General features: G+C 40.5%; 1 protein-coding gene across 4 annotated transcripts in view; it reads right to left on the minus strand.

Moving 5' to 3' along the window:
• Window positions 1-16,698, minus strand: part of si:dkey-34e4.1 (carboxyl-terminal PDZ ligand of neuronal nitric oxide synthase protein) — a 130,820-nt gene that overhangs the window by 41,644 nt on the left and 72,478 nt on the right. For 2 of the 4 annotated variants that reach the window (XM_060841447.1, XM_060841444.1), the window contains exons 3-4: window positions 4,362-4,454; window positions 1,984-2,042 (exon numbers count right to left, since the gene is read on the minus strand). In XM_060841447.1, the coding sequence (XP_060697430.1) occupies window positions 1,984-2,042; window positions 4,362-4,454 (152 nt within the window). Of the gene's footprint in view, window positions 1-1,983; window positions 2,043-4,361; window positions 4,455-14,050; window positions 14,100-16,396; window positions 16,453-16,698 lie in introns of those variants that run through there. The other 2 variants (XM_060841445.1, XM_060841446.1) reach the window with 2 other exon arrangements.

Consider the following 16,698-nt stretch of genomic DNA (forward strand, 5'->3'; position numbering starts at 1 on the left):
AGGTAACTAACAGGATATGGAAATGATCAATAACTTGGACATTATGGCACCAATGGCACTCCATTAAATGAACTCTAATGTCCTCTCACATCCCTTCCATTATTGCTGCTTCAGCACTTGATCTTTCATTGTAGCAAAGGTCTATTGATTCACTGATGCACAACACCATCCCCTGAACATAGTACATAACCCTCTGTACCCTTTACAGTTTGCAAATAGCTTTTCTCTCACTTAATAGCTTAAATAATTAATTTGTTAAATACATAACAGAACCTATCATGTATCAAATATGTTTAATTGATTTTACAGTTTCAATTAAGTTTGGTCACCAAGTTTCAAATGAACATTTAAGAAATGTACTATCCTGTGACTGGAATCTAGTATCTTTTGATGTGCTCAGTGACTGTGATCCATTGCAACGAAGGTGCTCACAATGATTAAGATCCAGTGTGTTCACCCTATGATGGAGATATAGTGCACTGTAATATACTCACAGTGACTGGGATCCACTGCAGCATAAAATGTTCACAGTAATTGCATCCAGTACTGTGTAGTATGAGATCCAGTGTACTTTAATCTGCTCATAGTGATTGGGATACAGTACAGTGTAAAGTGCTCACAGTGAATGAGATCTAGTACACTTTAATATGCATACAGTGACTGAGATCCAGTGTGATGGAATGCACAGTAACTGGGATTTAAAGTGATGTAGTGTACAAAGTGACTGAGGTCCAATGAGGTGTAATGCACATGTAACAACTGGGATAAAGTGTGATGTAACATAGAAACAGTAACTTGATTCTAGCAATGGCATAACCTTCTTATAATGATTAGAATCCAGTGTGGTGTAACGTTGACACAGAGATAGGAATCCAGTGTGGTGTAATGTTGACACGGACACTGGGATCCAGTGTGTTGTAATGTAGACACAGACACTGGGATCCAGTGTAACATAGACACACAGAGACTGGGATCCAGTGCGGTGTAACATAGACACAGAGACTGGGATCCAGTGTGGTGTGTTGTAGACACAAAGACTAGGATCCAGTGTAGTGAAATATAGACACACAGCGATTGGGATCCATTGTGGTATAACATAGACAGAAAGACTGGGATCCAGTGTGGTGAAATATATACATACAGAGACTGGGATCCAGTGTGGTGTAACGTTGACACAGAGATAGGGATCTAGTGTGGTGTAATGTAGACACAGGCACTGGGATCCAGTGTAACATAGACACACAGAGACTGGGATCCATTGTGGTGTAACATAGACACAGAGACCCTGGGATCCAGTGTGGTGTAACATAGACACAGAGACTGGGATCCAGTGTGGTGTGTTGTAGACACAAAGACTAGAATCCAGTGTAGTGAAATATAGACACACAGTGATTGGGATCCATTGTGGTGTAACATAGACAGAAAGACTGGGATCCAGTGTGGTGAAATATATACATACAGAGACTGGGATCCAGTGTGGTGTAACGTTGACACAGAGATAGGGATCCAGTGTGGTGTAATGTAGACACAGACACTGGGATCCATTGTAGTGTAACATAGAGAGACTGGGATCCATTGTGGTGAAATATACATATATTGATTGGGATCCAAAGCAGTGTAATGTACAAAATGACTGGGATCCAGTAAGGTGCAATGTACACAAAACTGGGATCTAGTGACAGTGACTTTAATCTAGCATGGTGTAATGTGCTGGCAGTGATTGGAATCCAGTACAGTGTAATGTATATCGTGACTGGGATCCACTGCAGTGCTGTGTCCCCCCTCATGAAATTGAAGATGATGTAAATTACTGTTGGTCTCGAGCATTTCAACTAGTAAACCCATTAATTTAAAAACAAAGTCTAACATCAGTACTTGACCTTTATGGCAATGTCCCACACTATTTCACAGGAGCATTATTAATCATGCAACATAAAAACATTGGGACAGATGACTATCAATAACATGACATCAGTTCTGTACCTGTAAATAGGGTCATGCATCACTAACATTTTATTTGCATCCCATGTCCACTCCTTTCTCTAGAACAAAAAGACATCTTCTGATTAAAATGCCTTTTATTATACACATTATACACAATCCATTACGAGGCACAAGGTTCTCACCTGAAATCTGAATCAAGAAACTCAACCCTACATTATACTTTCTTACACCAGACCTGTTTTTGACATATTTAAGTTCTTGCATTATTTGTTATTTTGAATTGCATGATTTTTAAATCAATATGGCTTGAATTTCCTTGGTTAAAATTGGACAACTAAGGATGGGCAATATTTACTGGACTTTTTAGTGATCCCCATATCCCAAGAACAAAGAAACAAGAACAGATTTCAAACAAGCTGTACTTTTATGTATACTATTTGGGATCTATAAATACAGGAAGGATTTTGTGTGCACTTATACTAAGCTCACGAAAGGTCATGTTTGAAAGTGTAATTGTTTTGATAATGCCGGTGAGATTCAGAGGAGGTCTCAACCCAAAGTGACAATTCCTGTGTAGCACAGCAGCTTATCCAGTAAAAATCCTGACAAACATTGGAATAGTTTCATCTGTGTGAGCTCAGTGGAGATTAGCAGCCAATCCTACACTTAGAAACATTCAATTTTTAGCTTGAGAGATCAATACAGCAAGGTCAGAGGTCAAGGTTCTGGCATCCTGTCTAACTGGGATAAACATCTAGCATGTGAAAATAGGGAGTAAAAGGCAGATATAGTGGAATGAAATTCTTTCATTATTGTATGCCATTTATAGAGATATTCAGACATTAGCTAAGTGAGCAATTGAATTGACCTGATTATTTGTAATAAAGTAACTTGCTTGTTTATCTGCAATACTTTGACAAGCATCATGAAATTGATTATAAACTATACTACATTTGTTCACATTATGTTTCAATAAGCAGCGTTAATTGTTTTATAAATGGCCTTATTGCAATTAGCGCCCATCGGTCTGATTATGAAAAGAAAGGAGAAGTGCACAAGGGATCCCGCGTGTGTCAGATCCCATAAAAAGAAGGTTGTTTTATGGCAATAACTGTAGATGGAGCTGTCACTTTATTCAATGGCAGTGGGAGACTCCTGACCATACGGATCATGGTGTTCATTTTCAGGAGGCACTTGTGATTCTGAACCTCAGGGAATAACCGATACATGCTCAGAGATACAACTCAAAGACTCTTTGGTTGCATGAACTTTTTATGTAACTGCTTAATCTTGCCAGTAGAAGGATTACAAAATTTTGTCATTCAAATGTAAGGAGTGAACATTTGGTATGACTGAACACCAGGGGAGGCACTGCTGCTGATGGCGTTACCACTTCGAAGGAGCACCTTGAGGCTGTAAATCAAGAATCACATTGGCACAACAATGAAGTATTCTGTTTCAGTGCAATTTTCCCTAAAGTGCATTAGTAACAACATGAAAAAATATAGGTGTCAACAGGACTTGTCGAGTGAGGGTGTTTCCCTGATGGGGTGGTTAACCAACTGGAACTTGGAGGCAGGTTTCAAGGGTGTTTTTGTGGTGATTTACCATTGGAATCACTAACCCAAATGACATTGATCTAAGCAAGCACTTCCTTAGATCATTTCTGCATTTCAAAATTGTTTAATGTTCTAAATTGTGTTCTTAATTTTTCGTGGGGCTGTTGGCATTACTGGCAACGTTGGCTTTAGTCCTCATTTCTAGCTGCCCTGGTGAAGGTATTGATGGGTCAGCTTCTGGAACTGCTGTGCTGGGTTATGAAGGTGCTCCAACATGCTATTTGGTAGAAACTGAAAAAACACCCTACGGTTTCTGTAAATCAGAAACGAAAACAGAAATTGCTGGAAAGGGTCAGCAGGTCTAGCAGCATCTGGGGAGAGGAATCAGAGTTAACATTTCAGGTCGAGTGACTCTTCCTCAGATCGTGGTACAGCATTTCTGATTCAGACCTAGCCATGATGATGAAGTAGATCTAACTCAGGTTGATTGTCTGACTGTCTAAGTCAAACATGGTACAAAATGGGACCAAGGATACTCAAAGATCCCCTGAAAATGTTCTTCTTATGCCATAGTACAAGGGCAGTAACAGTCAGAACAAGCCATTGGATTTATTGTAAGCTAATCCATTTTCTTTTCCCAGATCATTTTGTATAGCTACAAGTACATGGACTGGATGTACTCCCAAGGTTTATACTAGGTTCCAGACAGCCATAGCATTGAACCCTGACATGGAATGAATGTGCCTGAGAACAATCTATTATAGGTAAAGACAAAAACCAACTCAATAAAACAGATCAAGGTTCTCTACAACAATTCACAGTAAAATCTCACGTGAAAGAACACAGTGATGAACTTGCCTTTTGCTTTTTCCTCAGAATGACCTTCACTCCATCCACAGACACCAAGATGCTCACCTTTTTCTTCTTAATGTTCTTGGCTTTAAATTCATACTGTGAATGAAACAATACCAATGTGACATCAAAGTGGAAGATATACTTTAAAGATCAGGTCTTTCAAAGGTCCCAATCAACTTGTAATAATGACTGTAGTCACTAGACAAATTATATTGTTCAAAGTTTGTGCGAAGATTTGTAGCTCGGGTGCTTGTTGTAGTGGTTCTGTTCGCCGAGCTGGAAGTTTTTGTTGCAAACGTTTCGTCCCCTGGCTAGGAGACATCATCAGTGCTGTGGAACCTCCTGCGAAGCGCTTCTTTGATGTTTCTTGCCAGAAGAAACATCAAAGAAGCGCTTCGCAGGAGGCTCCACAGCACTGATGATGTGTCCTAGCCAGGGGATGAAACGTTTGCAACAAAAACTTCCAGCTTGGCGAACAGAACCACTACAACAAATTATATTGTGCAGACAGCGTTTCAGTAACATTTTAATTAACTACACTTTGCATATTTGTTCATAGAAAACTTTGTCCCCAAGAATTTAGCCTTTTCATCCATTTGAATTCAGAGGAATATACACTGAGTTATTGAATACACAGGCTTAATGGTGTGCAAAGACAGTTGAGACTGGGAATCAAGTTAGGTTTTCTTTCTGTAAGAAGTTTAGGAAGTAGACCGTTGGTGCTCAGAAGCAGGTAGACAATGAGCAATTTTATCCCCTTTTGGCCATTTTGTCAGATCATAAAAATATTTAGATCTGTTATTTCTGTGTAATAAATATTTTCTCAAACAACATGCCTGATTTCATCTGTGTAACTACAACTGCCTTTCAGAATTTTGGGAGTTGTTCCTGGGTGTATTTAAAGGGTGGGGTGGGGGAAGGCACCAGGTTTTAAAGAGACCCCAAGAGAGTGTCAATGTTTGTAAGAGCTCACAGGGAGTTCCAATACTTTCAGAGGCTTCACCCAGGAATGTGGAGTTATTTTCATCAGATTTCCATAAGAATGCGTCGCTGGCCCAAATCTTCCCATCTCCAGATCATCAGGAGATGCACAACACAATCCTGGTCAGTTCTTGGGGCTGGATATATACGGGAAAGATACAGGAAATTTAAATTCCATTGGGCTGATTCTCTGCTGCACAGATTCTCATATGAAAATCTCTGACTCCACGCTCAGGGCAGAGTCTAGGGCTAGATACATATGACTTATCTGTGTGCTTACCCAGGAGTAGTTACAATGCTTAACACCTAGTTTAAAGTTGAGAAACTCCAGAATCAGTCCCCCAATCAAAATACACCCTCACCCACCCAATTAAACCTTCCAATGCTCCATATCCGATCTGACTACACCCCAACCCAATCTGACTACTCACTCTGACCCAACTACCCCTCGACCTGGTCCAAATACCTATCCCTGACCTTCCACAAATAACTATCCCTGACCTTCCACCTCCCGATCACTGACTTGGTGGGTTAGTGTTCATTTGCTGTTATGATCCTAGCTGATAGTGCAATTGGACAAGTCATATTGCACAATGAAATCAGACATGGTAAATCATACTTCTTTGTTTATTTAAGTAATATTGTAGTTGGTCCCCGAGATATATTCACATAGTTTGTAGATTTTCTCCAACAGCATAAGAGAACTTTAATATGCAAAAGAAGAAATAAAAAAACAAACCAAGCAATCTCAGTATACATATGGCAGTTAGAATGTTTCCAGAAAACACTGCAATGGGTGGCTCAGTGGTTAGTACTGCTACCCCACAGTGCCAGGTACCTGGGTTCAAGTCCCACCCCGGGTGACTCTGTGTGGAGTTCGCTCATTCTCCCTGTGTCTGTGTGGGTTTCCTCCCATGATCCAAAGATGGTCAGGTGAAATGGCTGTTCTAATTTGCCCATAGCATTAGCTGCATTCATCAGGGGTAAATATTGGGTGGGTTACTCTTCAGTGGGTTGGTGTAGAATTGTTGGGCAAAGGGGTCTGTTTCCATACTGTGGGGAGTCTCACCTAATCAAAAAAAAACAAGTGTCCCTTTGTTTGCCAACACTATTTATTAGAGAATCAAATCCAGAAGAAGTCTGGAGACTGTTTAATGAATCCATTCCAAATATTAACAAATGTGGCAGCCTGCACTTTCTAAGTTCTAATAACCTACAGATTTCAAACCAAACTCTCCCTATTTGCAGGTTTCACAAATTAAACATTTCTAAAAAGATGAAATGTTTCCTGAACAGTTCCCTGAATCCTTCTTCTAGACAAGGGGAATAACAAACTCCCTTCTAAACTCAACACCGGTGTCTGGGAACTGAACTGAACAAAGCTAATGGCCTTACATGTTTACCCTATCTGACACAAACACAACAGTACAAACAGCTTTCTAATCATACCACTAGGAATTACAGTAACCTGCTCTCTAACAAAATGTTGAACTTAAATCACTGTTATTGTCTCTTTTCTGATACATGTATTTATTGGAAATTTTTTTACTCTGTTACAAATGGAAAAATAAAGTTATAAAAGTATAAAAAGACAGAAAAGTAGAAATAATACCACATTATTATATTATAGTAATGTTACTACAATCATCTCATATTTACTTAAGGAGAAAGTGAGGACTGCAGATGCTGGAGATCAGAGCTGAAAATGTGTTGCTGGAAAAGTGCAGCAGGTCAGGCAGCATCCAAGGAGCAGGAGAATCGACATTTTGGGCATGAGCCCTTCTTCATCTCTCAATGTCGATTCTCCTGCTCCTTGGACGCTGCCTGACCTACTGCGCTTTTCCAGCAACACATTTTCAGCTCTGATCTCCAGCATCTGCAGTCCTCACTTTCTCCTAGTTGATTTTAACCTACTGCGAATCCTCTTACAAGGATGCCTTCCTTGAAGAAGCTGTCTTCCTCCCTCTAGAAGGGCTCATGCCCAAAACGTCGATTCTCCTGCTCCTTGGATGCTGCCTGACCAGCTGCGCTTTTCCAGCAACACATTTTCAGCTCATATTTACTTAACTCAAGTTAAAATAAACTCAAACAAAATGAAATAGAATTACAATCCAATTAAATTAAATTACATTACATGACACTACTCCACTCGCTGCACTACCACCAAAGCTCGCATCCACGGGAGCAGCAGTTATTATATCCGTATTTGCAGGGCCACCGCCCTAGAGATGCCAGACCATCATATACAGCCCTTACTGCTATAGAAAGGCCCTATTTAGTACCGTCGATAGGTCCATGTCTGTGTCATTTAGAAAGGGCCACCATGTCTTATAAAATTGCTGTTCCATGCTGCACCATACTCATCAGATAATCTTGGGGTACATGCTCCTGGGGTTTTTCTGATATCCAGTTCATTAGAATGTTCTTCCTCGCACAGCGTGTAAGGATGTTAAATAACCTCTTCCCGTGTTCACCCAGAGAGGGCAGATTCGGCAGTGTCAAAAGAAGGGATACTGGATCCATCTTAACTTCAATTCCCAGGATCTTCTCCAGCTCATTCACTATGGCACCCCAATATCCGCAAATCTTGTAGCAAGACCAAAAGCAATGTATAAGGGGGCCTATGCTGATTTTACGTTTGAGACATCCTGGAGAAGATCCTTTCTTAAACTTTGCTAACCACTCTAGTGCCATACGGGCCCTGTGAAGGATCTTCAATTGCACAGCCTGTGCTTCATTGCATATTGAGATTTTCTTTACATTTTCCCTTATATCCTCCCATGTTTCTGATGAAATTTCTTCCCCTTGCTCCTGATTCCAGATCCCATGGAGTCTCTCCATATCCCCCCAGGTGCACCCTCTCTGCAAACAGTATATGGTACTAATGGAGAGAGCGCCCCCATATTGGATCACTCTTCTCTCTATGTCCGACTTGTAGGACTGTACCAAGAGTGTGGTTTGCTTCTGTATATAATCCCTAAACCTGGAAGTATAGGAAAAGGTCCCGATTACGATTCCTGTATTTCTGACATATAATTGGTTGAAAGACATCAAGACCTCTCCCTTGAATAAATCTCCCAATCAGGAGATTCCCTTACCCTTCCATGGTTTGAAGCTGGAGCCCACTGACCCTGGCCTAAATCCAAGGGTTCCCACTAATGGGATGAACAGCGAGGTCTTAAGCAAATTTCCCTCACCCTGCCGCATTATCCTCCATGCTTTCACCGTATTTAAGATAATTGGACTTTCACAACGTTCAGCCATGGATTTCATCTTGTCTATAAACAGTAAATTGATGAAGGGGACACCTTGTCTGCAAGCCCTCAACATCAAGCCATATTGTAGAGTAATAAAAAAATTCCCTGGTAGAGAAGACCTTTCTGCAACCACTGAAAAGGAAACTGCATTCCATCCTCCAACTCTGGCACTTTCACCAATCCTCCCACAGGCATGACTTCCAACTTTGTAAAATTTAACCTGCAAAGGATTCTCAGGAGTGTGTCAGTATTTACAGAGGGCTCTTGGGAGTGTGTCAGTGTGTGCAGAGGGCTCTCAGGAGTGTGTCGGTATGTTCAGAGGACTCTCAGGCAAGTGTCCCTCACAGTTAGGTTGGCTGTATTAAATACAGTCTAGACTTTCACTCTTTCATCAGTATGTTGTGAATGATCTGTTCTGGTGACAGTGTCAATAATGGTGGCATTGTCACTTCACTCAAACTTAAACAATTTTATTTTGGGTGTGGGCACTTTGATTAGGTGAGGCCTGACTAATGTTGTAATGTTGCGTACAGTACCAGATCTCAGCCACTGGAGGCCGTCTGTAATCTGTGTGAATACTCAGCGATGAGAATTACACTGCTGTATTAATCGGAATACAGTATTTCCTGCAGCTGTCAGGTCAACCTCTGATCTGATCGCAGCCAGTGAGTGATTGCTTATGAAATTTTGAACAGAAAACCCTCAAGCACTCCTTACATAGAGAGTTGCGAGGCTGTTCATTTCACTTCCAGTGTTAAACAACAGTAACATAGCAGTTATGCTAGCACCTTGATTACTGAGCTGGGAGTTCAAAACCAAACAGGGCAGTGGGAATTTGCATTTTGTTCATTCAATAAATATGAGATAAAGAATTACTGTCAGTTATGGAGATTAATTAACTCTCAGATTGTAATTAAAACCAATATGTTTCACTTTCAGAGAAGGAAATCTTTTTTCCCGACCTTCATGTGACTCAACACCACAATGATGTGGCTGGCTCTTAACATGCTTTAACATGGCCTATCAAACCATTTTGTTATGACAGTTTCCGACTTTCACGTTTTGTTCACAAGATGAGTATCAACTGACATTTTATTTTACATCAAACTCTTCAGATATGTTTTGACACATTTTGATTAGATTAGATTCCCTATTGGATGGAAACAGGCCCTTCAGCCCAACAATTTCACACTGACCCCCTGAAGAGTAATCCACCCAGATCCATTCCCCTACCCTCTACTTACCCCTGACTAATGCACCTAACACTATGGACAATTTAGCATGGCCAACTCACCTGACCTGCACATCTTTGGACTGTGGGAGGAAACTGGAACACCCGGAGGAAACCCACGCAGACACAGGGAGAATGTGCAAACTCCACACAGACAGTCACCCAAGGCAGGAATCAATCCGGGTCCATGGCAGTGTGGGGCAGCAGTGCTAACCACTGAGCCACTGTGCTGCCACATCGCAGTGGTCATCATATCCTGAGGTGGGCTGAAAATGTGTTGCTGGTTAAAGCACAGCAGGTCAGGCAGCATCCAAGGAACAGGAAATTCGACGTTTCGGGCCAGAGCCCTTCATCAGGAATCTCATGAGGTGGAACTGAAATCTAGATTCTTTTAGAGTCATACAGTCATGGAGAATGGAAACAGACCCTTTGCTCCACCTAATCCAAACCAACCATAATATCAAACTAAACTAGTTCTATAGGCCTGCGCTTGGCCCATACCCTTCCTATCATTTCATATTCATGTACTTATCCAAATGTCTTTTAAAAGCTGCAACTGTACTCACATCGACCACTTCCTCTGGAAATTCATTCCACACTCTGATCACACTCTGTGTAAAAATGTTGCTTCTTATGTCTTTTTAAAATATTTCTTTTCTCACATTAATAATATCCCCCCTCATCTTGAGGTCCCCCACCCTAGGCAAAAGACACCTCCCATTCACCTTATCTGTACCCCTCATGATTTTATTAACCTTGATGAAGTTACCTCTCAACCTCTGATGCTCCAGTGAAAGAAGTCCCAGCCTATCCTGCCTCTCCTTGTTACTCAAATCCTTTATTCCCAGCAACATCCTGGTAAGTCTTTTCTGAACCATCTCCAGCTTAATAATATCATTCCTATAACAGGGTGAGGATCAAACAACACTGCTAGTCTGATATTCTAACATGGGATGAAGTGAGGACTGCAGATGCTGAAGATCAGAGTCAAAATTTGGGGTGCTGGAAGAGCACAGCCAGTCAGGCAGCACCCAAGGAGCATGAGACCCACCTATCTGCTCCACCCTCCTCTTCGACCTATCATCACCACCCCCCCACCTTCATCTATCTATCGCATTCCCAGCTACCTTCCCCAGCCCTACCCCTCTCCCTTTTATCTCCCAACCCTCTTGCGCCCCCCCAACATTCCTGATGAAGTGCTTATACTCGAAATGTCAACTCTCTTGCTCCTTGGACGCTGCCTGACCAGGCGTGCTTTTCCAGTGCCACACATTTTGACTTTGATATTCTAACATCTCAGACTTATACATAGGCTAAGTTCTATGCTGTCTGATGTCATGTTTCTCAATCCTGACTGTAACATTCCACGTTCCTGACTCAGTGACGACACACTGCACTCACTGAAATGCACTGAGAGACTGACAGAATGCTGAAGGTGAAGCGAGAATATTTATAATGGAAGGTCACATGTCAAATTGGCTTCTAACTGAAGTAACTCCACAGAATCTGGTATCCCGTCACCAAGTCACCCTTTATTTACAATTGGAGAGTTTTGCACACTGATCCCACTCCCTCAGAGCCAGCTCTCAGAGTGAACAGGATCTTTGACACTCCTGTTCTTACCTGTCAGCCAAGACTTCCTGATTGGAAGGATAATAGCCCCGATCATGAAACCCATATTTTCTGAGGTTCACCTGACTGACTTTGTTACAATCACAATACGAACTGTCTCAAAGTTAGATTGAAGAAGGGTCAGTGGACCTGAAATGTTAACTCTGCTTTCCCTTCACAGATGCTGCCAGACCAGCAGTTTCTGTTTTTGTTTCTAGTTTCCAGTGTTCTTAGTTCTTTATTTTTTTCAAAGTTACATCGCCTTTATGAGATCTATACAATAATACCACACAGTTCACCACAAACTTCTCAATGATAATCGCACTAATTAGATAATAAATGCCAACTTTATAGTCTTGTGGAGTAACTACATTGTACCTACCTCTGGGCCTAATGGCCCATCTTAGGATGTGATGAGTAGAGAACTATGGCATAACCAGTATACCTTCTAATTTTCATTCCAGCTGCACAGGACTCTAAGCTTAACTTCCGGAAGCAGAAATAAATGCCACTATCAACTGCCATGTGTGGAACCATGGGATGGCAGCATATGGGCAGGCATAGCTTATAGTGAACATTAGTTATAGGAAACCCAAAGATATTTACTTTGGAAGTATAAAAATAAATGTCGACTTTATCACTGACAAACATGTCCAGTGACCAAATGGAAAAAACTCAGAAACTTTGTCAATGTTCCAGACTGGATTGAATAAGTGGATGAAGGAAAACAAGGGGTTGAGTAATAAGGTCAAAGGACAAGTTATTATAAAAATTATAAATGTAAGGTAAATATGAACACTAAGCAGTTGGGTAGAGCAGTCTGTTTCCATCTTGTAAGTTCCATGTATTCCATGCGTTGTAAAGAAGTTCCTTAAAAACTGGTTGCCAATAGTTCCTAATATCCCTATAGTAAGCTGTCTTGAGAAGTATTTCTACCTAAATACAAGCATAGCTAGTTCTAAGGTAGTCAGTTACAATTTGTCTTTCTCATTCCCGCATCAATAAACTAATTTGATCACAGCATAGTATGCACCATTAGAAACACAATCTTGGTAGGATTACCAAAAGCATGTTACAACTGAAGTGTACAATCACTGGAGCTCTATCCTACAAGCTGAAAGATCGTTTTTCAAGGTTTTATACACAAAGGATTGAACTTTAACTCTGTACAGCATCTAGTTTGGTGCATGCGGACTCGTGCATCTTTACTGTCCTATCCTGTTTCATCTCCAATGTGATGGACTGCAAACAATGCTCCCAAAGTTTGAATCATCAGTTTATGAACAAAATCAAACATGTCATTGAGCCAAAAGCAATTTTGATTTTGCACCCAGCAAATTCTTGGTGGAGGTGAAAAGGACAGCTCTATATTTCCTGGAGTCAATGACATTCTGCGTGGAAGTTTTCAATGTATTTGACTAAGCACAACAAAAGCTGAGTCCCATAGATAGCAGACATAACGTGTAATTATTAGAAGAAACGACAGAAGATTAAATGTAACAGACTTAGAACAGAAAGCAGACTTAGGCACAACATGTACACCTCAACCTATGAATCATATACTACTCTATCCAATAAATAATTTCCAGTGAAGGCCAGATGTATCAGAGTAAAATCACTAGCGATTTTGCTGAGTTTTATACTAAAACCTATTTTTCTAATTGTTCAATAATTTGGTTTAAAAGTTTATATCATTGTCCTTGATAAATATAACAAAGGTCAAAGGGAAATTAAACTTGTGCAACAGACATTTCTTATTTTTCATCCCCAACTGCACTATTTTGGGAGGGTTGGTGGAGGTGGTGGTGGTGGACATGAAGTAAACTGAAAAGTAATGTTAAAAAGAATTATATTATTCAGAAAATTCATGAGGTAATACTGAGTAAATAAGCTGATGATCTGAATAACAGTTTACTGCTTGAGAGAAAAAAAGCTAGAATAAAAATTTCGTAAAATGACTCAAGTTTGTTTTGAGATCCTTCACATCTATAGACCCAGATTTCAGTCTTTGATGTAAGTGCTCAAGGCTACAAAGGTTTCTTTTAAATACAGTACTCTTTTGAATATATGAGGAACAACAAACTTTAATCAACATCCTGCAGTGCTACAAACAGGAGCAGGGCAGGAGAGTTATTGGAGTAACGTAGGAAAATAAATAACCAATTCAGGTTCTCTACACCATTCTGCCATTCAGCTAGATTATTGTCCGATTATATTTGTTCCATAACCTTTAAATCCCTTGCCTAACAAAAAAATGTTTGCCTCAAATTGAGAGGTATGCAATCTTTGTATCATTGAAAAGATAAGTTTCAATAAGGAACTGGAAAATTTATGGATGGGGAGATCTCAAGCACAAAAGTTATCAAATTTAAAAGAATGTAAGTTTGATTAGAAATTATATACTTTTTAGGAGGAGCGAAGTTATTTTTCAATACAACCCATTCTCGAAGGACCAGATTGGGACATGGAACTGATTAAAGGTATCAATGAACTGAAAATCAATCACTGCACTGGTACCAGATATTGCTGTAGTGTGGCAGGAAACAACAATCGTTACAACAATGGATACACTGAGAGGAAATGAGAGTCAGCGTGAACTACGAAACAGTCACCTCAGCCTTGCTGTTTCAATAAAGGCCTGACATCGAGAGAAGTGTTCAACTGTGAACAGAAGAAAGAAAGAAAATCATTAAAATTTAACGGGTCACCAAAGGCTATTTCTGTACAACCTTTAAATGGATGGAGATAGGAGAACTAGATAATGGTTGCCTGTAATGGTTCATAACACCGCAACCTTCTCCCCTCAAAGACATAAAATAAATTTTAAGAAATAGGGGTGGGCACCTTTACATATGACGCAGAGATTGTTTTTTTTTGTTGTTCCAGTATATGCTTCAGATATTTTGAGTTTATTTCATCCTGATTTTTATTCTTTGTTTTTTATCTCTCTATTTTCCCAAGGAGCTATCCTGTCACTACTATTCTCCTGCTTCTTGGATACTGCCTGACCTGCTGTGCATTTCAAGCATCACTCTCTTGACTCTAATCTCCAGCATCTGCAATACTCACTTCCACCTGTCACTACTAATGCCCACCCACGCCCCCACCCCCATTCATGGAAGGTGGTGCTACTCCAACACCATGCTTACTCAGAGAATGCATTTACAGCAGAATGGTGGATAATTAGATCAGTTGTACCTCTCTTCAAGAAGCTACATTCTATCAAATGGGCCAGTCCACATAGCCAGCTCTAACAGGGCAGGAGAAAGTGAGGTCTGCAGATGCTGGAGATCAGAGCTGAAAATGTGTTGCTGGAAAAGCACAGCAGTTCAGGCAGCATCCAAGGAACAGGAAATTCGACGGAGCTCTGACTCTTGGGACTGAGTTTCATCTGGCTTGCAGATAGATAACCTGATGCCTGTAGTCCCAACTTAATTGTCTGAGTTCACCTCAAGTTGGTCTGCAGCAATAATTAGAATGTATCTTTTCACTAGCAGGCTGTAATCAGCTAACTCCAGGTTGTTAAATGCAGTAAATTTGGACCAGAGACAATAATTCCATTTACCTAATGTTGGGCATGCATAGACTCAGTACCTTCACTCACAATGATGATGGAATGTATTTTGGCACTCTTGGGTCAATGCAGCAGAAAGTTGCTCAAGACTTTGAATGCAAATCAGTGAAAACAGTTCATAGTCCAGATTCAGGTCTGAAATCCGACTTTGCTCAGTTCTCATTTCCAGTTGCAGAAACAAAACAAACTGTATTTCACTCAAAAGACCTGGGACATATACCATCAATGCTTAAGTGGAAGAAGCATTTGATTCAAGAAACCTTTGACAATCTATAGCGTGTACAATGTACACATTAATAAGAATGGGAAATCTGTAATCTGTAACCAGATTACACACTGGTTATCTCATTTGTTCCTCTTGTGACAAGTTTGCACTATCATTTCACCCTCCTTTGCTTGTTAACCTACATCTTTATCCAAGGTGCTACTCATAAAAGGTTCATACGAGATAAACATAAATGTCACCAGCTCCTTGATGCAGCAAGAAACCAGTTTCTTCTCCCTTTAATATCCTCTCCACAACCATCAACCCTCTGAGAGTTGCATCGATTTTGCCAGCAGTTAACAATGTGTCCAGACTCTGCGGTTGGCGTTTTTAATTTCTAATAGCCTAGTCAAGTTCATTCACGCACTTTCAAAAAGCACGACACAGAGCTCTGACAAGTCAACTCAATGAAAGTCAACAAAGTAGGCCCAATAAATCTGAAAAATACTTGCTATTGTACAAACAGAAAGGTTTATCACATCCTCACGCACTTATAGAAGATGGATTACTTTTGAAGTATCGTCCCTCATATTAGCAAGCAGTGAATTTTACACACAAGCAGGTCCTCCTATAAGCTAGCTGACTAGTTACTTTTCTTCTGAAGAGGAGGGAGGACTACTTGAGGAATGTTGATTGGGTTGTCTGGCAAATTGCTTTTATAGAAGTGATAAAATGTTTGTCTGAAACTGGAAATGGTTAACACCGCCCAGTCTGCTGGTGGAACAGGCATTCTCTTCATTATCACAACACAAATCCCGATTTACTCAGACATGGATTAAACCAGCTCAGCTTCAAGGCTACTCCTCAGTTCTTCAGTAGACCTGGTTTTCAGAGCAGCTCTTTGCTTTACCTAATTACCCTCTAGCAAAAGACAAACAGAAGTTACATTTTAAAATTACAATTAGTTTTTGTTCCTTTGAAGGGAATTCATTGTTGCTATGGTTAGGCTAATCATAAACTGACACTGGCTCTGCAGAAATGCCACTTCTGTCCTTCCAGCTGAAGGGGAAGCTCAAGTTGCAGGGTTAGAAAGCACTGAACCATTCAGGCCTTCAGATAAAATTACTGATCACCTGGAAACCGAACACATCCCCTCTTAGTGTTTTTGAACAAACGTACCAAAAACAGCGTCTTCTCTTTCCGTCATTGTGCAACCTCCCTGGGAGAGATCAGCATGAACCAACTTGTCTTGCCTGATTCAGATAACTCACGTCATGGCTTGGCAAGCTCCTCTGGGGATTACTTTATTCATCTGAAAATATGCTAACTGGGGATTTGGTGTGACATTAAAGATTAAAAGAAGCAATTTGAAGGGACCATAGTAGTTATTCAGGATTCTGTTAATAGGTCATTTGATTGTCACCCTGTTGGGGCCTCACAACACAATTGCTGCATTAACATTGCACTTGGGATTAGCTGCT

Source organism: Hemiscyllium ocellatum, chromosome 21 (assembly GCF_020745735.1).
Source record: "Hemiscyllium ocellatum isolate sHemOce1 chromosome 21, sHemOce1.pat.X.cur, whole genome shotgun sequence".
Classification (NCBI taxonomy): domain Eukaryota; kingdom Metazoa; phylum Chordata; class Chondrichthyes; order Orectolobiformes; family Hemiscylliidae; genus Hemiscyllium; species Hemiscyllium ocellatum.